The 23,193-nt window shown below is 41.5% G+C and overlaps 1 protein-coding gene across 1 annotated transcript in view; it reads right to left on the bottom strand.

The window, feature by feature from the left end:
* Nucleotides 1–653: 653 nt before the first annotated feature.
* Nucleotides 654–23,193, bottom strand: part of LOC117877851 (B-cell scaffold protein with ankyrin repeats-like) — a 56,235-nt gene continuing 33,695 nt past the window's right edge. Inside the window, exons 4-9 of the mRNA XM_034771418.1 lie at nucleotides 21,362–21,540; nucleotides 19,699–19,762; nucleotides 18,320–18,349; nucleotides 17,336–17,394; nucleotides 13,712–13,767; nucleotides 654–2,015 (exon numbers count right to left, since the gene is read on the bottom strand). Of these exons, the coding sequence (XP_034627309.1) occupies nucleotides 13,717–13,767; nucleotides 17,336–17,394; nucleotides 18,320–18,349; nucleotides 19,699–19,762; nucleotides 21,362–21,540 (383 nt within the window). The 3' untranslated portion in view covers nucleotides 654–2,015; nucleotides 13,712–13,716. The remainder of the gene's footprint in view (nucleotides 2,016–13,711; nucleotides 13,768–17,335; nucleotides 17,395–18,319; nucleotides 18,350–19,698; nucleotides 19,763–21,361; nucleotides 21,541–23,193) is intronic.

Raw genomic sequence — 23,193 nt, 5'->3', positions numbered from 1 at the left:
TGTGTGTGTGTGTGTGTGTGTGTGGAGGGGGGGTATTAAGAAGGGTAGCAGCAGAGTAAGAGCAGAACTAGAAACAGGCCGGAATCAAAACCTTCAGTCCAAACTAGAGCAGGTGGGGAAATGTTTTTTTTTCCCCCGGAGGGAAAAAAAAATTCTTTTGTCTTTATTTGTCACAGAACATTCCTATTTTTCCTCGTAAAACCAAACATTTCCAGCCAAAACCAATAGTTTTCAGGTTTTGGATTTTAATGAAAATGAGAAATTTGCTACAGAAAGCAGACACTTTTCACAAAAAAATGACATTTAGTCAAAAACCCAATTTTCTATGGTGAAACAGTTTCAACAGAAAATTTTCAACCAGCCCTAATCATCTTAAAATTATACACAGGTGTGGGAGACAACTTCATGAAAATACCTCGCAAGATTTTGTTGGTGTCAAATCCAGACCCTGAACTCTACTTTAAATCTAAACCAGATCCAAACACTGGCTCTTCAGATCATCTCTCTTTGTAACAGTTCTCTTTCTTGTCACAGATAACTCTGCTAAATCAGGGCAAATAGCAGGAAAAAGTCTTAGTGAACATGTTCACTCACCTGAATCATTCCTCAATCCGACCATGTTCAGAGCCTTTTTTTTTCCATAGACATTGGTATTTTGTTCAGGGAGGAACTTTTATTCAAACGTATTCAGGTGCTTGTGCATTAACAAGAATATTCACACTGGAGATGCTTACATTAGATCATCCAGTCAGGGAACAAAAACCATATTAGGTGACTTAGTTGCCTAATTACACAGCTGAAAGGGCAGACTGAGAATTTTGAATGTCTGATATGACTCACTGTGAACAGTGTATGAACAATGCACAGGCCTAAATGTGTTGAGGAAAATTATTTGCCAATCAATAATGAATAACCAAAAAAAAAAAAAAAATCAGTAAAATTCATGACTGAAAAATTGTTCTCAGATAGAAAAACCAATAACTAAATTGCTGGCAACAAACACTTCAATCAGTTCTAGCATTGTGTGAGTGCTATCTCTAGGATACAGTACTGGCTAGAGTGTAACTTGCATATACTTACCTGTACATTTCCCTTGTGTGGATAAGAAGGGTCATTTCTTCAAATCTTGTAAGTTTTCCTGCACAACTGAGGGTGCTCATTTCAATCTCAGAGTATGTTGCTATGTGAATGCAGACCACAATTTGAGTCAAATTCTGCTCGGTTATGCCAATCACTGCATGGGTTTTACTGGGATTGCATGGGTTTACCAGAGGTTGGAGCCTGGTTCTGTGTTTCTAGTTTACCCTAGGCACACTATTAAACATACATACACAAACACAAACCTGCCTTGTAAACATTATTTTTTGTAATCTTGCTTATAGCTGCAGATAACTCGTGCTGATTTACTTCCAAACTTAATATACAAAGATATGGCCGTTAGAAAGTAGCTCTAATTAGAATACAGTCATTCCTCCTGGCAAAAGAGGCAAGTTTCCTGTATAAACAGACATTACAAATTTGTATAAAAATGTTTTTAAACAACAGAAAGGAAAACATACAACTTCTCTGTATTTATAACTTCACCAGTTGTGTGCATGTGAGTCCATTTAAATCAAGCATCTTATTCAGCTTTTTAGTGGCACTTTTTAGCTGCACTTCTCTAACAGTTTTGTAGCAGTTGAAATGAGTATAAAATACGATACACAAAACAAGGCACAGTTTTTTTCTTAACCTCTCATTTAGAGAATCAACTGAAATAAACAGCAAGGAAAGAGTGTAAAATTTAGTGCTGACTTGACAATAAATTTTTATTACTACTTTCTTCAGCAATGCTGGACTTTTGCCAGGATTGTCCAAACCATATGATTCCAAGGTGCAGAAACTGCAGTGATGAGAGCATGGTCATTTTCTTAGCAATATGTGCAGTAGATTGAGCGTAAGTCAAGATGTAGATTGGATACGTGTGTGGGATGCTGAACAGAGGCAGCTGATGCAAGACAGAATGAAGAGGTGCACTGCAGGGAATAATAAAAATGCATATTATTGAATAAACTTTTAGCAATGGGTGGGTACATGATCAAATACAACATTTCTTGAAGGTTTAGATAAAGCCTCAAGAGCATTAATTCTGCTTTCAGATCCACATCCAGGATTTCAACTCTGCTCTTTCTACATGCATAGAACTCAATTTGATAAAGGAGTGAACAACATGTGAAAGTTGCACTGCTGAAGGCAAAAGAGAATTTGGCCAGAGAAGCTTACTTTTGAATGTTTATTTGTGCGAGGAGCCTTGCTAATTTGCATTTCACTAATGCATGTATTTTATGATTCACACTCAAATATGTCTTCCTTTCCATGCCCCAGCAAAAATGCAATAGCAGAATGTCAGTGTAAAATTATGAAGACATGTTTTCACACTTGTCTTGCAAGACAACATACTAAAAAGGCTCAAATCCTCAGCTAGTTTAAATAGGAATGGATCCACGGACTTCAGTGTAGCTATGCACATTTGCTCCAGCTGAGGATCTACTTCAAAATTCATAGCAAAATGCTGGGAAGAATGTCATGGTATAAGGAATTATTTACATCTCTTTTAGGATTGTCCCACTTTGAAGGCTGCTGGTCTGATGTTAGAAAAAGTAGCAAGAGTTATTTCAGGGATGCAGGGGATGAGCCTACCCTTGAAGACAGTAATAAATATCTATTGACTTAAGTGGTACAGGTCTATATCCCCCAATTCCTTTTACTATGCTGTTGCATTAGTGGTCTGATTTGTCAAAGTTAAACAAAAAACACACAATCTGATTTAGGATTCGTCTGACTGCTATCAGTAAATGTATTTCATCACTTTGGTTTCAGGTCACACATGCATAAAGGGAATGGCTGAAAGCCTGTTGAAAAAAAATAGGAATCTTTCCATTGACTTCAATAGGTTTTAATTCAGGAACAAAAAGCTCAGCCACCCAGTTTTTATAAAGGATTTGAGAATTTCACCCCGTAAATGCATTTCTCTTCAGTGGCGCATGTAAAATATATTCCATTTCCAACACTGTTTCTATCTTGCTGTTAACTTGGCGGGGCCAGATGTGATGAAAAAGGAAGAAGTTGTAGCACACTCCTCTGTCATTCTTGTTAGGGCCATTTCACTTTTGTACATCGGGTAGCAGTACTCTATTTTATGCAGCAGGCATATGGGCCTCTCGATGAGCATGTCCTGCTTTTCAAAAACACAGGTCACTACCAGTGTGGTATTGTTTTCCTTTGAGCTAGGTCTCCAACTCAAATTTTGTCACAGACGAGACCAGAAGGGTTCCGACTCAATCATTTTTTTGAAGGAGAGGGACAATCTGTTTTGTCCATGACAATCTATTCTGTCATAAACAAGAACATTAGCACGATTTGCTGAATAAATTTTATCTTGCAAGTTATTCTCCCACATGTAATTCTCTCTCCCCCTATCCTTTCCTCTCTTACTGGTGTAGCAATTTTCTAAAAGTGACAGAGATCACCACTTGCTAATCCAGAGTTCTCACGCTGCATGATTCATCTCATGTTAGCAATCTTCAGTTTACCTACTGTTTTAATAAACTTTTTCGTCTTAATGGTTTTCTCCAGCTGTAGTTCCTTCAGTAGAGATGAGGATCCGGATCCTTAGTTAGTATAAATTGGCATAGCTCCACTGAAATTAGTGGAGCTATGCCCATTCACACTAGCTGAGGATCTGCCCTGAAATGTTGAAAAGGGAGGCAAGGTATTTAATGCAGTAGTTTGAATTTGTTAACTTTTAGGTCATGCTGAGTCCTATGTAACAGCCACTTGGAGTTTGCCAGCTTCCGGAGCTCCAGTCTAAGCCTTTAGGGGGCCCTACCAAAAGGGCCTACAACTAAAATAGCTGCACCAGTCCTTTGACCTCATTTCCAGCACGCTTCGAGTCAGGGGTAGGAACAGATGGAACTAGAAACCCCTGCTGAGGCCGATAGGGAGGCGTCTGCATGGGGCAATCTGTACAAGCAATCCAAGGGACCAAAGACAAGCGGCTTAACAGCTCCAAATGAGGGAACAGCCTGAAAGACACAGGGAGAGCATGTCATTTCACTTTTGAGTTTGGAAGCTGGAGGAGGGAGAGTGCAGCTCACCGAGTCCCTGCTAAACTCCTACTTCCCCTGAAGTGAGTTTCGCGCTGCTCTGAGGCTCTAGCTGCATAAACCAGGCAGTTTCGTCACTGCAGCAACCCACATCCAGAGGGAAAGATCTGATCCAGCACTGGCTACTGAGAGCCAGCTGAAATCCCAGGAGGATTCCAGACCCAGGAACCAGTGATCCCAGTTGGAGTCAGGAGAGGACCCTGTCCTACCCAGGGGTGAAGAAAAAGTAAGGTGACTTTTATTTAAGCCAGTCAATGCCACAGGGCTGCAACACTCCATCTCAGGACATTTAACCTCAGCTATATCATCTGCCTCAGGGTGCCAGGGAAGAACTGGGGTTTGCAAGTGTTGGGAGGTAGGGAATTCCTTTATTTTTAATATTAATTAATAATTAATTAACATTAACCATTCCATTCTCCAGATCCTACTTTCGCATTCCCAGCAAAGTCCCCCTTTTTTATGGTGTTATTTCTGGTGTACCACTCCTTTGCAGGGATTTTTTTATTTACTGTATTGTTCCTTGCGTAATGGGCTTTACAGTCCTTGCAAGCTAGCAGTATTATAATTGATTTTCTCAAGGGTTAGCAGGCATGGGTATATGGGAAAGTGAGGAGTCACTTTGAGTGGAGGCACCAGATGCCAGAAAAGAACCCAGGTCCCAGACAACATGGGGACAGGACAGAAAATGCTCCAAAGACTGGTGATCACAAGCACCACGGAGAGAAAAGGGAGGAGGAGTAAGCCACACCTCAGGGGTGGGACTATAACTGTTTGTATCAGAGAGTTTGGGGAAGGAGCGTAATAAGTGTGTTAGAAGGTTGGGAGGGAATCTTTGTCTAACCTAAAAGCTGACTACTATCCAGAGATGCTGTGAGGAGCAATGAATCCTGAAGCCTGATTATCCTTTCATACCAGCATAAATCAGGACTGGAATCAGCGGTGTAAAACTGGTATAAGTAAGAGGGGAATGAGGCCTATAGTATCTATTCTAGGAGAGAACTTTTTGCTCAGGATTTTTCTGTAATTTGTTTTAACGTCACAGACTATGGCTAGAAATGGACTTACTGTGACCAAATGAACCCTATATTCACACCTGATACACCACTGTAATAATATTTATACAAAATATGTCTTGTAAGGTATCATTTGAAAACTAATAACTTGCTGGTCAATAGTATCATGATGAAATGTAGGTAGCAACATTATATGTAGGGCCCTACCAAATTACAGTTCCTTTTGGTCAATTTCAGGGTCACAGGATTTTAATCATCATAAATTTCATGATTTCAGCTATATAAATCTGAAATTTTACAGTGTTGTAATTGTGACAGCACTAGGTTCAGATCCCAAGACGGAACAGGGGGTCTAGCGTAAGGGAACACCCTGTCCAAACCCCTCAAAAACCTGGAAGTCATTTGGTGGGAGAACCGGACTGTCCCGTCACCGGAGGGTGGAAGGCCGAGATGGCTGCCAGGTGCACCCTGATGGAGGAGGGCGCCAGCCCTGGGGTCCTAAGGGACAGGAGGTAATCAAGGACAAGCTGGATAGACGCGGAAGAGGGAGAGGAACCTCTTTCCCTCGCCCACATAGAGAACCTATACCATTTAGCGAGGTAGGTTCGACGTGTGGAGGGCTTCCTACTCTCCAGCAGGACTGATCTTACCTCCACAGAACACCTGCGTTCCTCCTTGGTCAGTCATGGAGCAGCCACGCTGTCAGGTGAAGCGCGGCTAGGTTGGGATGGAGGAGATGACCCTCCTCCTGGGAGAGGAGGTCCGGGCGGAGCGGCAGCCTGTGAGGCGGGGCCGCTAAGAGTTGCAGTAGGGTCCCGTACCAATGCTGACGGGCCCAATCTGGGGCTATGAGGATAACCCTCGCCCCGTCTGATTTCACCTTCTGGAGGACCCTGCCTATTAGGGGAAAGGGCGGGAAGGCGTACAACAGGGCCCCCGACCATGGGAGCAGGAACCCATCCAGTATTTCCACGTCGCCCACTCTGCTCTGGAGCAGAACCGAGGACACTGCCGATTCTGGGTGGTGGCGAACAAGTCTACATGGGGAGTACCCCACTATAGGAAGATCCCTCTGGCTACCTCCCTGTGCAGGGACCACTCATGCTGCTGGGAGAACACCCTGCTCAGGCGGTCCGCGAGCGTGTTGCTCTTGCCGGGCAGGTAGAAGGCCCACACAAGTATGTTGTGCGCTATACAGAACTCCTACAGGAGCTGGGCTTCCTGGCATAAGGTCCGGGAGTGCGTGCCGCCCTGCTTGTTGATGTAATACATGACAGTCGTGTTGTCCGTGAGGACTCTAACTACCTTCTTGTGCACGTGCTGGAAAAAGGCCCTGCACGCTAGGCGTACGGCCCTGAGCTCCCTGACATTTATGTGCAGGGTCAGCCCCTCGGGAGACCACATACCCTGGATCCTGAAAATCCCCATGTGGGCTCCCCAGCCCAGGTCCAAGGCATCTGACACCAGATCTAGAGAGGGGGGCGGCTCTCGGAAGGGAATACCCTGGAGCATGTTGCTCGGGTGGGTCCACCATTGAAGGTCTGCCACCACCCTGGGTGGCACCGTGACAACCTTGTCCAGACCGTTCCTGGCCTGGGAGTACCGGGAGGCCAGCTAAAGCTGGAGGGGCCTCATTCGGAGCCTGGCATGTCGCACCACATAGGTGCATGGTGCCATGTGGCCTAGGATTTGCAGGCACACCCGTGCCGTGGTTACCGGAAAGGCTGTGACCCCTGCGATCAGTGCTGTGAGCGTCTCGAATCTGTCCCGTGGGAGGGAGGCCGTGGCCCCCTGGCAATCTAGCAGCACCCCTATAAAGGTTATGCGCTGAACCGGGATCAACGTGGATTTCTCCTCGTTTACCAGAAGACCTAGCGCCCCGCAGGTGCCTAGCAGGAAGCTCGTCTGCTGCTGCACCAGAGACCGAGACCGGCCCTTGAGCAGTCAGTCGGCTAGGTAGGGGAAGATCTGCAGTCCACTAAGGCTAGAAGAGCTGCAGCTAAGCTGGAGCAAGTTCCGACTACCTTCACTGGCGGCAAGAAGGAACTGAGGGTGGGGGGAGCACGCAGCCCCCTTTATGGCGTGATATGTCGGTGCCACTCCAGGGGTCGCAGCGGTGCTCTCCCACTACGGGTACTGCTAAGGGAAAAACTTCCGGCACCAGTGCACGTGGCGAGCACACACACCTATAGTGGAATACACATGAGCAATCACTCGAAGAAGAACCTCTTTTACAGAGAAACTTCATGCCTCCATCCTTGCAGTGGAAGGTAGTTTATCTATGGGTAACTTTCAGGAAAATGCACTTCAAAGGTTGACTGGACTATAAAAGTCAGGGGCAAAAACTCCTCTTTTTCATCCAAGAAGACAAAGGAACCAGGCTTTGGACTTTGTGAGAGATTCTGACTTGAAAATTTGATCAGAAATGATGATGGGAGCCTGTGATAAGGATTTTACCTTGAACCAAGTTTAGTTTCTTAAGTCTTAGCTACTAGGAAGTGTTCTATCTTTATTTCTCTTGTAACCAGTTCTCACTTTAATACCTTATACTTGTAGTCACTTAAAATCTCTCTCGTTGTCGATAAATAAACTTGGTTTATTCTTTAATCAAAACTAATCCAGTGTTGTGTTTAAACTGAATTGTTTGGTAATGCCAATTAAAGTAGCAAGCAGTCATACATTGACCCATTTATAGGGGCAATGGACCTCTAATATCTGAACTGTCCAGGAGAGGACTGGACAGTGGAGAATACATGTTTTTAGGGAAAATCCTGGGTTGGGAATTTGGTGGGGCCACCCAGGAAGTAGTAACCACAGTTGCAAGAAACCAGACTGTGGCTGGTGTGTTGCTGACATGCTGCTGGGGTCAGAGTGGCTGGACCAGGACTGCAGCTATACACAGACACTCAGGGTGTGACCTGCATGCTGTTCGGCTGTTTGTGAGAGGCCCAGGTTGGGAGCCATAATAGCAAGGCATTGTGAGGCACCCAAGTTGCAGACAAGGTGGTGAAACAACCCTGACTGATTGGGATTGCACCCCACAATGTGATATCTACATAGGGGACGGTGCTTAAATTTATTTCTGTCACTGCTTTTTACAGCTGAATGATTTAACCTTGGCCCTTTAACTTTGCACAAACCGGTTAAATACCAATGTTTTATCAGCCCTAAAGATTGAGTGAATTCAATATTGATTCCATAGGCCAAGCTCTGCACTCAGAGCGAACACTTGTGGACCCACTGACCTGCCCAAGAGCTGGGGACAAAGGGAGGTAGAGAATAGCATATTCAGCACCCATCTTTAAAGTTTCATCCAACTGGGAACTGCATGAAAGAGCGATGAATGTCTTCAGAAGTCTCTCAGTGCAATGATGGTGTGTGGAAGTGAAAGCACTGATCTGGGGGACACTGGAAATGAAGCCAGCTGGATGGAGACAGGCTGAGTAATGCATGATAAACTGAAGCGGCCAGACAATTCTGAGGGCTCATTTAATCACAAAAGGCACATAAACACTCTGTTTGATTATAGAAGCAACAATAAAACAGGATAAAGTGCAGCTAAAAGCTATAGCTGCAGTGAGTCAAAAAAAAAAAGGTCATATTTTAAACTATATTATTGATGGAGCACAGAGATGAGTTTTAGAAATGTGGGCTCAAAAACCCTAAACAAAGGGAATAAATGGCATTGTTACAGATATTGGCTCATACTGTACATTCTACTCCTGGGCAAAATGGTATGGAAGGGAATGAACTAATATAAAAACTTTGGTGCTTTGCTGTGTTCATTGAGGAAGTGCTTTCTTTCCCATGAGGTGTGGCACTGGCAGGTGTACAAAGGCGGAAGTGCTGCAAATATAAGCAGAGAGCAAGAGGCCACAGAATAATAATGCCCCAAGCTTATGGATCTCAGTCAGCAGCACACCCCCCGCCCTTTTTTTTATATCATCATCAGTCTCCCGGTACACCAGCAATTGGAAGCACAATACATTGGCTGGCCATTTCATGGTTACAGTCTGTGATCTTTCCAAGGGGGTTCACAGAGCAAGGAGCGGAAGTAAATATTGCTTCAACCAACATTAACTGTCAGCAACCTCAGCCATGTAAGGTATGTAGACTCTTCCTGGCAAACCTGTTCTCCAACCTTGCTCCCCACATACACTCTGGAAATTAGTGAAAAGAATGTGATAGAATAATGATTGCCTCTATCTTCGTGCCTCAAAAAGTATTGATGTTTTAACCATCCCCTTCTTATCAGGAGAGAGGGAGCAGTGACACCACCATGGAGGAGAAGAGATTAGAATGTGATTGAAACCTAGTCTCAGGAGGAAGATCTATTTTCTTGTAATGTCTCTTTTCCATCTCTCTTCCATATGTTGAATGTCTCCCCTATTTTTGTTTATTCTCCATATGGTGGTCTCCCTGCCATCTCCCATGTTACTTCCCTGCCATATGTGCTGTAGCAGCAGCAGTGGCAGAGTATTCATGAAACTGACTGACAGTCCAATCTAGGAAGAGCCTGAATATTGCACTTTAGAGAGCAGGAAATCCATCAGTTTCACTGACACTAACGGGAAACACAACAGGAACACTATCAATCCACCCTCCTTCATTTAAGTGAAGGACAGCAAGTTTCAAGAGTGCTTCATATTAAGATTACTTTTAAGGTCTGAAATTAGGTCGTGCCACCCATTACCATACAGTGGTTCTAATATAGTATACTGCAGTGTTCCCCCTTGTTTAGTGCAGTAACTCACACAGCACTGCAAGGTAATTGTTGGCTAAAGTTGAGCTTTACAATAGCCTATTTTTGAAGACAGATGCAGTATTTGTTTTAGTTAAAAGGGTATGTTATCTCCTCCTCAGTATAACATAATTCTGCAATTAATGTATCATTATATCATATATCAGTAAATATAGTAATACTTTTCACCTCTATAACTTAAACATTTTAAAGTGAAGTCTGACCGTCCTTGTCAGGTAGGTATTATTAGCCCATTCTGCAGATGGGAGACTGAGGCACAAGAGATTAATGCTCCAGTTTTCAGAGCTTCTGCGTACACTCAGCCCCCACAGACATCAACAAGAGCTGCTGGTGCTCAGCATGCATGAAATCAGGCCACAGGTGACTTGTTGAAGGAGGACTGTGGCAGTTTCAGGAACAGCATGTAGATCTGACTCTCAGCCCTGTGCTTTCATGACATGTTCATTCTTCTCTGTGTAAGGCTACATAACTCATTAACTTGTTCAGATGGATTGGGTTCTTCAGTGGGCTGGCAACAGGCTGTAGCAACTTTCATTTCTAGGCAATTGGTTCAAATTCACCATAGGTCCAGAATGAAGGAAAAGTAATTGATAAATTCTGTGAAATTAATTGATGGTCTCAGTTCAGCTCTTGTTGGCAATCTCAGAAGAGAGGCCAAGGACTGCATTGACAGGAAGACTATGAATGCAGTAATATTCTATTTACCTATCTCTATATCTTCTAAGTTGGGGTCGGCAACCTTTCAGAGGTGGTGTGCCGAGTCTTCATTTATTCACTCTAATTTACGGTTTTGTGTGCCAGTAATACATTTGAACGTTTTTAGAAGGTCACTTTCTATAAGTTTATAATATATAACAAAACTATTGTTGTATGTAAAGTAAATAAGGTTTTAAAATGTTTAAGAAGCTTAATTTAAAATTAAATTAAAATGCAGAGCCCCCCGGACCGGTGGCCAGGACCCGGGCAGTGTGAGTGTCACTGAAAATCAGCTTGCGTGTCGCCTTTGGCACATGCGCCATAGGTTGACTATCCCTATTCTAAGCAATCAATCCTAATGACTCTCATCATTCCACAATGTTTAAAATAGTTTTAAAAGCAATATACGGAACAGAAAAGAAAGTGCAGGTAGCAACTGGTGATTAAAACAGAGTCCTTGAGGTACAATATGCAATAGGATAGGTTGTCAATGAACTACTAGAGAGAGCAGTTAATATTCCAACAGGATATAATGAGATGCCCAAAGTAAAAAGGTCACATTCATTAACAAAGCCCATCAGCAAACTCTGCTGCTGCTGAAAACGGGAGTAGTAAATACACATAATCCTCTCATCATTTAAATGACAGATTACTGAATGGCTATAGCTGATAGCTAATTAGTGTTTCTCTGTGAACAGTCTCCTTACATTAATACCTTTGTATTACCTCAGTGATCTCTTTATTAACCAGTTGTGGTGCTGGAAATAAACAGCATACAAACAGAATATAGTGTAAAAAGAAACAGCAAAAAACCTCAGTGGTTAACTTTCCAATGACGGCTCCAAATTCTCTGGTGAAGGGAAATCCCTTTGAAAATAATAGGGCCATTCTCTTGTACCCCACTGTCATTGTTTCAGGATAAGTTATATCTCTGAGCTCTCTCTCAGTCTCTTCATGGGTAGCCTTCCAAGTGCCAGAACAACAAAAGGTCTACACACATGGCATCTTATCTAAGCATAGCATTTCCATAGCAAGCCTTAGTTAGGTCCAACTTACACCCACTCTCCTGGGGACTGGATTACAATTTTTTTTGCAGACCTGCCTCTGCCTTCAGTTTCAGGGCCAGTGTTTTTAATAATTTCCAAATTCTTTCTTCAAACTTTCTCTCTGCAGGGCTCTGGTCCTGCCATAAGCTAGGGGTGGTTGTGCTCCCCTTGGATAGTGACAAAAGAGCAACATCTTTTGACACCCATATTGTTTGTCAAGTATTAAGGATTTACAACCATTGTCTGCCTTTCTGCAGATGTGTAAAACCACCCAAGTCTGAGTTAACTCTTTACTATCATGCTGTCTAATACGTGGGTGCAATCAAATAGAAGAGGTACACAGCATATCAATAAAAACATTTCAGATATCTCCCATCTTCTTCATACTTTCTACTACATATTTGTATATTTCGCTGTTAGTGAATGACTTTCGGCTTGGGTTACTCCTTGGGTTCCAGCAACTTCTGAATACAAGACACAGGCTGTGAGCACCTAAATTAGGATACAGAGGTGCAAGCAACCTGAACCTGCCCTGTTCTGCCAAGGGGCTGGAAGTGCAGGTGTAACCCACAAGTGTGCAAAGCTGGCCAGAGATGGGGTGAGTCCAGAACACCTAGAAAATGCTTGATTGAGTGCATTCCTTGGACAGCTTTCATCTCTCACGGTGTCCCAGCTAGAGTCTAAAGTTGCCCCCCTTACGTGAAAATAATTTGCAGCATTGATTTAGTTCTGCCATAGAAGTGAGGTACCTGTGGTCTTAGAGGATATATCTGTACAACTATGTAGTCCCTAGCACACAGGGAGCCAGTATCAACTCAGTGGCTAGCTTTGATGTCAGTGGTGGTCCTTGGTGAGGCATTTTAAGTTCATGCTAGGATACTAACTTCCCTTCATTCCATTACATATGTTCACTAATAAAGGGAAAGTGCCCCTCAGTGCTATATTGTGTCTGAGAGGCTGGTTAATGAAGTACTACTGCTGCTTTGAAATCCCCTTACTGAAAGGTGCACTTTGCAATAAGGGGACCCAAAGCCACTGCTGCATAGGAATCCCTCATCTCGTAGCGCTAAGCTTGTCTCTCTTACCAACAGAAGTTGCTCCTATAAAAGATATTTCCTCACCACCCTTGTCTCTCTCATACATAAAATTATCAGTTGTGAATTATACACAGAACTGGGCAAAGGTACATTGATTTTCTTATTTTTCTCAGGGTAGCAGTATCCCAGCTTTCCCAGTGATAGAAAGCCTTCACTGTTTGTCACTAATTTCTGGTGAATACCCTTTCCCATGTCTCAAGGCCTCTGGATACTGCTTTGTGGGATGTACAGTTCACAAGCCTACTACAAAAATGCAAACCCTTTCAGACAACCTAGAGAAATCTCCAAAGATTCTAGAAATGAACAAAAATATATTAGTTGTCCAATCTAGGTAGCTCACACCTGCCATTGCAAAAACCAAACACAATCCTCTCTTGGGGACACTGTTCACCTAATGCTGATCTTGCACCATTCTTACCCCTGCATTCTCCATTCATTTCAGTGGAGTCACTACTGATTTACACAGATGTGAGCAAGATCAGAAATAAACCTCATATCTGGATTGTGATGGTTTTTAGTTACATGCAGCACAGGTTTTCATTCAATACCTTTGTGACAGTATATGTATAGTACGATAGTATATATCTGTTCAGTATATCAGACTACATATTCCCCCAAAGCCTCTAATTTTGCTGGTGCAATTACTTGTACCTACAACTGCACTCACTTTTTATTTGCACACACAAGACAGTTGTGTTTCTGACTCAGTGCAAATCTGCCGCTGTACTACTGAGGGCACACTGAAATCTGACTAAAAATCAGGGCCATAACGTACAATACATAACACTACATACTATAGCACTATGTGCATTTCTGCTTATTGCAGTAATGATGCCAGGATTACGGCTGAGATGTCACTTCTATTCCATGGTTAGGAGCATGCATCACTGATATGAAGCACATTATTAGGAATTGTTTTATATAAAAATAAATAATTTATATATGCTCTTACCTCCATTAATTATCTTTAGGCATCTGTTCCTTTTCTGGTGGGTTTCGAGTTGGATGCTAAAAAGATGTATACAATTTACAAACAGCCATGAACGTGACATGAGCAGTTAGGACAATATAGAATGTTGAAAAATCTAGTAAGGTCACAAAGTCCATATTTAGAGTGAGAGTGATTGTTTTTACAGAATGTGATATGTTAATTTTTAAAATTCTCCTTTAAATTCTACAATATCCTTTCTATATTTCTGGCAGCCACTTAAGTAATGTTTTTCTTCCAAGGTGTTAAATATGGAAAATGCTATGGGGAAAACTGTGAAACTTCTATAAAAATTGGTCATTTTTGTTGGAGAATGAGCTGGGGTGGGTCTGACCCTTGCCTCTGTCTATACAAGAGTCCCCTCCTCTTTGTTTGGGGATGTGCAGCTGCAAGGATGAAGTGGCGTCTGAGGGAGATTGAGAGTTGGGGAGTATTGTAAAGACACCGGGCCTCTTTAAGAACATCCCAGCCATGGTCTTTAACATCTTGGGTCTTGGTCATTCCATGAGGCTTAAGTGATGCCTCCTCCCATTCCTGCCTATGGGATAATTCCAAGGAAACACTATGAGTTTGTGAGCTCTTCCACTGAGTGGCATTCACTTTGAATTATTTCTCTCCTAATAACAGGGAAAAGCAAAGGATTTGAAATCCAATAACTGGCTCCATATTTCATGAACACTTTGAATTGGTGGATGTGTTCAAAATAAAAGTGTGTATTTTATGGTTTAGGCCCATCTCTACTTCTTATCTGTCTTACGGATTTTTGTATATGCATTCCCTTCCCTATCAGAATGGAGTCCACTGATTATCAAGTGAGTGAGTTTACTGAGATAACTGCCAGCAGTGGGAATAGAAACAAGATGCTGGTGAGAGATGAAGAGCTGGGGAAATGCATCCAGGTAATCAAGATAGTGCTCATAATCAATAAGCTAACAGGTTGTGAAAGAAGCTCAATGCTATTCTGAAGGCTTTTTGGATGAAGCTATGGAAGCAATTTGGTCTTTGGCAGACAGTTGGGCAAACTTAATTAAACCATATGTGCTTTATTGCCATGGGCTTCCACAGGTTCAGATTGTGAAATATGAAAAAGTATATACTCTAGGATTGCTTTACTCCAGTAGGTGACCTGGTCATGTGCAGTACATTGGGGAGTTGAGCTGTATTGGAGCAGTTATAACAATAAGAGGACAGAATGTTTAATATAGCAGCACATGATGAAATAAAGATAGTCCTTGGAGATTAAGCTTTTCTCACAGAGAAATTAATAAATTAACATGCACTTTCATCTTTCATATTTAAAAAGTCAGCAGTGTCTGAAGTCATAATTATGTGCTGGCTATTGAATGGCCTATGTAAAATGACTTCCATCCAGTTCCCAGTGAACAAGCACCCACAGGACAAAACAACCATCAAAATTGCCACAGCATGTCACTCACATTGGTGGTCTCAAAGATGCCAAGGCTGGAATGGGCATTAAGACTGAGTTACCATCTCACCCCGGTTGTGGCTCCAGCAGAATAAGTTAGAGGAATATTCATGGGACAGAACTGTGACCAAAGGACTACAATTTCCAGGTGTGTAAGTCTGACATGTTTCTGGAGACCTATGTTCAGTCAAAATGCAACTATGCACACTGATGATACATATGCCCCTTTCCCCCCTCCCCCGAATACCTGGCCTTTTGGTCTTTTCAAATACAATTTATGTTAACTTCAGATGTTTTGGAGCCTCTATCTGGCCCTGTTGTTGCTTTCCATTTTGCAGACAGAGGCTCTGCACCTCTGATCAGGTAATCTCCTACATCACTGGCGGCAGGGCTTTCAGCGTCAGCACATGGGGCAGCACTGTTGGTCTGGGCACAATTGATTACTGTTGTTTAAAACATAGGTGCATTACTGAGTGATAGAATGGTACTACATGCCCATCCAGTCCTTGGCACTAAGACTGGCAATGAGGTTGCTAATTACGGTAATTCCAATATTGATGGCAAGTTTTATGATGTGGAAACTTGTCCACCCAGAACTGGCCTGAGAAGAGTTCATTCTACAAAAATTACCAAAGAGCCATCAGAAGACAACAATTTACAGGCAGTTCAAATCATCATGAATCACAACTATTTTCTTTAATCACCTCTGATCACTTTGAATCATCTCTCATATTTATTGTTAGAAAATGATTGTGGATGATTTTTAAATTATGGGAAATGTCACACGAAACTCAAGGCAGTTTGTATGTGATAATGAGTAAAGTGCCAAAAGTGCCTTTGGCCAGATTCTTAAAGGTACTTAGGCTCCTTGGCACTCCTGAAAATCCCACTAAGCCATTATGCACCTAACTCCATTGATTTCAATGATAGTTAGGTGTCTATGTGTTTTGAAAATCTAAGGCACCTTTTTGTATCTTTAGGCACCTAAATACCATTAAAAATCTGGCATTTAGGAGACTAAGGCTAGGTCTACACTACCCGCCTGAATCGACGGGTAGAAATCGACCTCTCGGGGATCGATTTATCGCGTCCCGTTGGGACGTGACAATCGATCCCCAAATCGGAGCTCTTACTCCACCAGCGGAGGTGGGAGTAAGCGCCGCCAACAGAAAGCCGCAGAAGTCGATTTTGCCGCCGTCCTCACAGCGGGGTAAGTCGGCTGCGATACGTCGAATTCAGCTATGCTATTCACGTAGCTGAATTTGCGTATCTTAAATCGACTCCCCCCTGTAGTGTAGATGTACCCTAAGTCTCATTGACTCTCAGTGGGACTTTTTGATTCCTAAATCACTTTTGAAAATTGCTCTTCAGCTCCTAAGTCATTTAGGCATTTTTGAAAACTTTACCATAGAAGGTTTTCTTTGGTGATTCATTTTTGTCTCCAGTTCTATAAGAATGCAACAAAAATGCGATCATATCCATACCTTAATGGACGTCATTTTAATTGTGATCAGAGAATCAGCTTTATTAAAACCAAAGTGTTTTCTATGTTCATATTCAGTGCTTGAGCAAATAGCATGTGCATTCATATGCCACACACTTACTCCTTATTTAGTAGTAGTAATTGTTAAAATCAGATTAATCCCACTTGCCTTTCCAGAAAAAAAAAATCAAGATAAACTCTCCTGCTGCCCACAAAAGGCATATTTTTTATGATTAAATCATATATTAATAGCCACATAAAAGGGGACCCAAAGATAGGAAGAACTGAAATAATGTAGTAGAAGACTGAGCCTGACCCTGCTTCAACTGCAGTTTATAGCACAGTTTCCACTGACTTTAGTTGGAGGAAGATCAGCAGCAATATCAAGAAATTCAAAATCACATTTCGTAACTATGAAAAGCAAAATTCAGTTATCCCCCTGCTCATTTACAAAAATAACTAAACTCCTTCCTGAATAAGTTTATGGAATAATAAGTGTGCATGCTAAATCTAATCTTCAGATGTGGCTACTGAATAGGACATCCAAATCTGAGAGTCTAAAAGTGGGATATGGAGATATGGTTAAGGAGTCTATGTTTGAAAACGGGTATCTCCATATTTCAATTGCAAATGAATTCAAACAAACAAATGTGGGAGCTATGAAAATATCTATACGTACCAGTTTGTTAAATGGTGTGGTGTACAGCAGGTCTCTATAATGAAGGTTTTCCCCACAAACTAAAGAAAGAGAAAATATGCTACTGTCATTTTTGTTTCAAGCCATGAATTAACATCTATTGGGTGGACAGAGATGTAACCTTCTAATGTCCCAGCCTTACACCCATCATTTTGACAATTAACTCAGTGGGAGTTGTGTAAGAACTCAAGGATTAGGTCCTCAATAGTTAAAATCTGTTTCAAAAGGATCTGGGATCCCTTCAGGTTCTTCCCCGTTTCTCCTCCTTTTACGTCTCTGCCTTGTCATTCCCAACCAAGAAGGGTTGATGAAGTTCTGTCTTATACCCATTTTGAATGCCAGCTAGAGAGACTCACTTCAGAGCAATATAAGACACTGTAGCAGGATTCAGAGATGTTAAGACTGGAAGGGAACATTCTGATTATCTAGTCTGACCTGTCTAATGCACACAACAGAATTTCACCCAGAATGGCAGGGCTCTCTTGTTGACCTTGAAGGTCAGGTGGGAGGTGTAAGAGAGAGTGAGAGTGGCTCTCAGGAGAGAGGAAACTAGAGAGAACTAGGAGAACAGGAGGTCCTGGAGGGAAACACTAGGAGACAACCAAGCTCAGAGAGAAAGCTTAGTTTGAGGTCTATATCAAGTAACTGTTTGTGAACTACCAATAAAATCAAACCCTAGGAAGGGTGTGATTCTGAATACTAACTCAGGGTCTGTGTGCTCTGTTGTGAAAGCTGATAGAGATTCAACCATTTCACAGGCGCAAGTACTCTAAGCTCCTGGCAACGTGGGGACTTGCACACTGAATCCTCTAGGTTACTACTAGATCATTCAGCTAACCAAAATGCATTATTTCAATCTAAGGAATCAGCTATATAACCTGGAATTTCTGTGCAGTAGTTTTTGCCAGAGGGGCAATCTGAAAAGTACCTATGCTAAGGTGAACTTTTAAAGCTAGTATCACTTACCATTTGGATGATGTTCAATGGTGATTTTGTCTGTCAGGAGGAAAAAATATTGTTAGAATTTGTTTTACTATCTTTCTGGCATTAGAGCAAGTGTGTGTTTGTGTGTGTGTGTGTGTGTATTTTCACTTTGGATTGGATAAATATATAGGTGTGTAAATATAGATAGCTATAGTATTGCTTGTACACTCACACAGCCCCTATAGCTATATGTGAAGGACAGGGTTTTTTTTTTTTTAAGCAGTTTACTATTCTGTACTAATTGTCAAAATTAAACCGCAGGACAAATTGAACTATTTTTCATGGGATTTCACATACACTCCATTTAACAATCAATTAGCATTAATATTTAGGAACAGATTTTAGTTACCTGGGTGACTACCTGTTTAAAGGTATCTATTTTATATTTACTTTAAAAATGCTCCTTGGTACTCCAAAGAGTACTCAACAAATACTGAGTTTTATCAAAATTACTACAACACATTAACCATCATATCTACGTAAGTGCACTGTTTTCCAATGTAATCATGAAAACAGTAGTGTGGGTGATTTCCTGATTAGTGGAGCAGAGAGAAAAATAATTTGCAAACATTTTGTGATTTAGAAATAGAATTTTGTATTGACTGTGTTCACATCCTATTTTTAACAAATGTTCTGTGAATGAAGTTTTTTTTGTATAAATATTTGCAGGAAAATTTCAGGTTCATACTCAAGATTTGTCTAACTGTGAAACAAACTTTTAGTTTCAAGACAGAATGAAATTTGTTTGGGGAAGAAATGCAAGTAGTTTATAAAGTGCAGGCCATCCCAACAGGAAGGAAACAATATAGTATAACTTTAAATAATGGAAAAAAAAACAGCTCACATAATGAATAATGAATACCAATTATGTGAAAATGCTCTTGCAGTGAGCAGTTCCTGAGCAATTCACAGACACTAAATATGAATCATTTTGAACAGCGAACAAGTTAGTAAAAACCAATGTGAGTCACAAACAAGAAAAAAAAAGACTAAATTCACCACATAAACTGTTATTAGGAAATCGATCGCCCATTTCTAGTCCCAACACTTTATTAAGAAACACAGTGCACTACAGGAAAGCTGAGCAGTAGACATGGAGGGTGAAATCCTGGCCCCAACTGAAGTCAATGGCAAAACTCCCATTGACTTCAGAAGGGTCAGGATTTTACCCTAAAAGTTGATCAAGTCTTTATTACATTTAAAATAATACCTGTGAGTTAAACCAAGATACACAAAGTGCTCACTAGGGCCGATCTAAAGGACAACATGGGATGTGGATTGGTACCTAAGCAGAGATATGGCATATTTATCCCACAATTCATGTCTTCATTGTATTGAAATGCTACTTAGCTATAATTTACCATACAAAATTTCTTCTTCTGGTCTTTTCCCAATAATGCTATCTCTGAGCTGGCGTACTTTTTCCTTAAAAAAGAAACACACAGACAACAATAAAAATCAATAACCAGGGTTGATTGTAAAAAAATAATGAATGAATAGCTGGAAAAGGTTGGCTTTTTAGTATTCTGAACATTTAGCTTCTCACCTCAGGAAAATCATTTAAAAAGACTAGGAAGAATGCCATGCTGCTCTATAGATGCAGCCTTTTAGTTTCAGCATTTATCCCCAAGCCATCAGCAAGTTATGGCGTATCCAGGGCTAGACAGTTACACTGATATCCACATAGATTTAGACAGTCTGCATCGGTCTCTGTAGCCATAATAAGGGGTAGTCATTTTCTAGCCAATTGAGAAATAAGGTGCTAATAGAAAGAAACTTTAGGATCTGATCCTACCATCCTTATTCATGATAAGTAGCAACTTACTATGCAAGTAATCCAACTGATTGTCTGCAAAGACATATTGAGTCTTAAATATTTATTTTCTGTTTAAAACAAATGTTTAGTGTGAACAGACTTCAGCCCATGTATTACTTGTGAACTGCAAATTGAAACAGGCATTTTAATGGGGCTGTTCGCAGAATAAAATACTATTCAGCATGAATACTGATATGGTAATAGAATCATGGTCTAAGGGATCTGGAAGATATCCTGTTCTTCACTTCACTTCTTTGTACTTCTGATAATTGCTAGTGGGGCTACTGCCAGCATAAAGATTTCTTTGTTGCAATACAAAAGTGGTTCCATTTTAGAAGTGGGTGGGAATACAATGATCCCTATATGTATATACCAGACTGTAGCACGTAATTCTGCATGCAAGCTCTTTGAGACCTGTTTAAAACACTATGTAATGTATATACAATGTCTTATATATCTGAAATGGTAAAACTTCCATTAACTGGCTCTATTCGTTTTGGGAGTTGGTTCCCCTCCTGCGTATAATTGAGAAGGGTTCAGCTTATTCGGTGAGAGAAGGCTTATGGAGAAGAATTCAAAGATAATCATTTTTCATATGTATTACACAGCTTTCATAGATGGTCAAAACAATAAGAACAAGATTTAAAAAAATAAAACAAAACATCAACAAACTGGTGCAAAAGCTATGTTCTAAATCCATAGTTAGGTACCAAAATACTCAACCTAAATTAAATGTTGAGAACCCACTTGGTCTCACTGAAATCAGCTGCCGGGTGCACAATACTTTTGAAAATCAGGGACCCTGGGTATGTCTATACCACAGCTGGGTGGCCAGATTCCCGGTGTGGACAGACTTGTGTTAGCTCTGCTTGAGCTAGAATGCTGAAAATAGCAGTGTGGATGTAGCAGCATAGGCGGAGGCTGAGGCTAGCTGCCTGAGTCTATGCTTGCTGAACTCTTGGGTTTGAACTTGTGTGGCTAGCCCAAGTTGCATCTGCACTGCAATGTCCATGTTGCCATTGTTAGTGCGCTAGCTCAAGCAGAGCTCATGCAAGTCTGTCTGCCAGTGCTGGGAATCACAGCTACAGTATAGATGTATGCTTATTTGGATGCCTAAGTATGGATTTAGGACTCCAAATTTAGGTACCTATTTTTGAAATTCTTGGACAAGGTGCCCTACAAGCAAACATAATCCTTCAGAAGTATACCTGCTGTGGAACTTCTAATCTGCTTTTTTCATTCTGCCATTGTTTAAATTTCTCAAGTGCTTCATCCACAGTAATTGTTCCCTTCTTCACCTGTTCCTGCAAAAGGATCAGTTCTTCCTGTCCAGAAGGGATGCTGTGTCTCAAAGTGGTATAGGTGGAAGTGTCAGTTCGAACTTTGTCTGTAGTTATCAAGTGTAAAGAGTTTAAAAAAAGGCACAGACAGTTAATTCATTTCGAAAACTGTTTTTCTTTTCAATGAAAGCTCATTTTGAGCAAGAGCATGTGAGCAGCAAATCTGTAAGGAGATGGCAATTAATCTTTACCATCATAACCATGTTTACAGCCAAACTCTATAGAGAAAAATGCAATGAGCTATTTGCTAGTGTTCTTTTGAAGTAGTGTGTCCTGGTGAACAAAACTTTCAAACTCATTGTCATTTGCCTGATTGGTTCATTCTTCATCAAATTTAGGGCAGGTCTTCACTACGGGGGAGAGGGGTGTCAATTTAAGATACGCAAATTCAGCTACGCGAATAGCGTAGCTGAATTCGACGTATCGCAGCCGACTTATCCCGCTTTAGGGACGGCGGCAAAATCGACCTCTGCAGCTTCCTGTCGATGGCGCTTACTCCCACCTCCGCTGGTGGAGTAAGAGCGTCGATTCGGGGATCGATTGTCGCATCCCGACGGGATGTGATAAATCGATCCCCGAGAGGTCGATTTCTACCCGCCGATTCAGGTGGGTAGTGTAGACTTAGCCTACGTTTATGTAGCAGCTCCTCTTTTGAGATAGGGCCGTACCATTAATTAATTATGAAATTCCACAGAATTCAAAAGGAAGTCCTGACATAAGAGCTGCCATATTGGGGCAGACGATGGTCCATTTTGCCCTGTATCCTGTCTCCAATCGTGGCCTGTACAAGAGCTTCAGGGGGAGTGTACAGAATGAGGCAAGTATGGAGTGATCCATCCCTGTATTCCATTCCTGGCTTCTGGCAGTCAGAGGTTTAGGGTCACTCTGAGCATGGGGTTGCATCCCTGACCATCGTGGCTAAGAGCCATTTATATCATGCCAAGTTATTGGCTTTATAAACCATAACATTACTTGGGGATAGGAGTGGAAGATCCCAAATTCCCATTAATAACCATTTCCCTCACTCCCCAAACTCCCATCAATATCCATTTTCCTCTCCCCCCAAATTCACATAGCATATTTCCCAATAGCTTGTGCTGAGAGTGCTGTTTTGAATTTTCATATAATTCACTCAACCATGATGATCAGAAAATATGCAGGGTCAAAAAGAAATCTTATAATTTATATGTAGCTTCATAGGACTAGATTCTAACTAATCCCTAGACAGGTGTGCAATTGAAGAGAAGTAATATGGAGTTCTATGCTGCCACCCTCACAGTTTAGCCCAGATGCCAGGCAGTGGAAAAATCAAACCTAAAACGTTTTACGGGAATAACCTTTGTAGGGATACACTAGCAATACTCCATTACTAAATGTTGCAGTTATTGAATCATTACCCAGAAACCTCCTATATTTCAACACTTACTTTTTAATGAATGTAGTGCAAAAAGAGACACTGACAGCACTGGCAAGTGGCGTTCTCTGTTTATTCACTGAACAGACAACTGCAATGCAGCTTCCCTACTCTGCTTCAACTAATATGCCCTAAACCTGACCTAGAGGGGCTATTTCCTGGAAGGATAATTCAGTCTCTACTCCATGTGCAGTCGTTTAAGAATAACAATGCTAGTTATGCTAGGATACCAATTAATGCCAGTTGCAGTGGTTATTTAGTGATATGGACTCTTCTCAAACAGCAA

The sequence above is a fragment of the Trachemys scripta genome, chromosome 5 (genome assembly GCF_013100865.1).
Source record: "Trachemys scripta elegans isolate TJP31775 chromosome 5, CAS_Tse_1.0, whole genome shotgun sequence".
NCBI lineage: Eukaryota > Metazoa > Chordata > Testudines > Emydidae > Trachemys > Trachemys scripta.
Note: the sequence above shows the minus strand (reverse complement) of the source record. Positions and strands in the feature narration are given on the sequence as shown.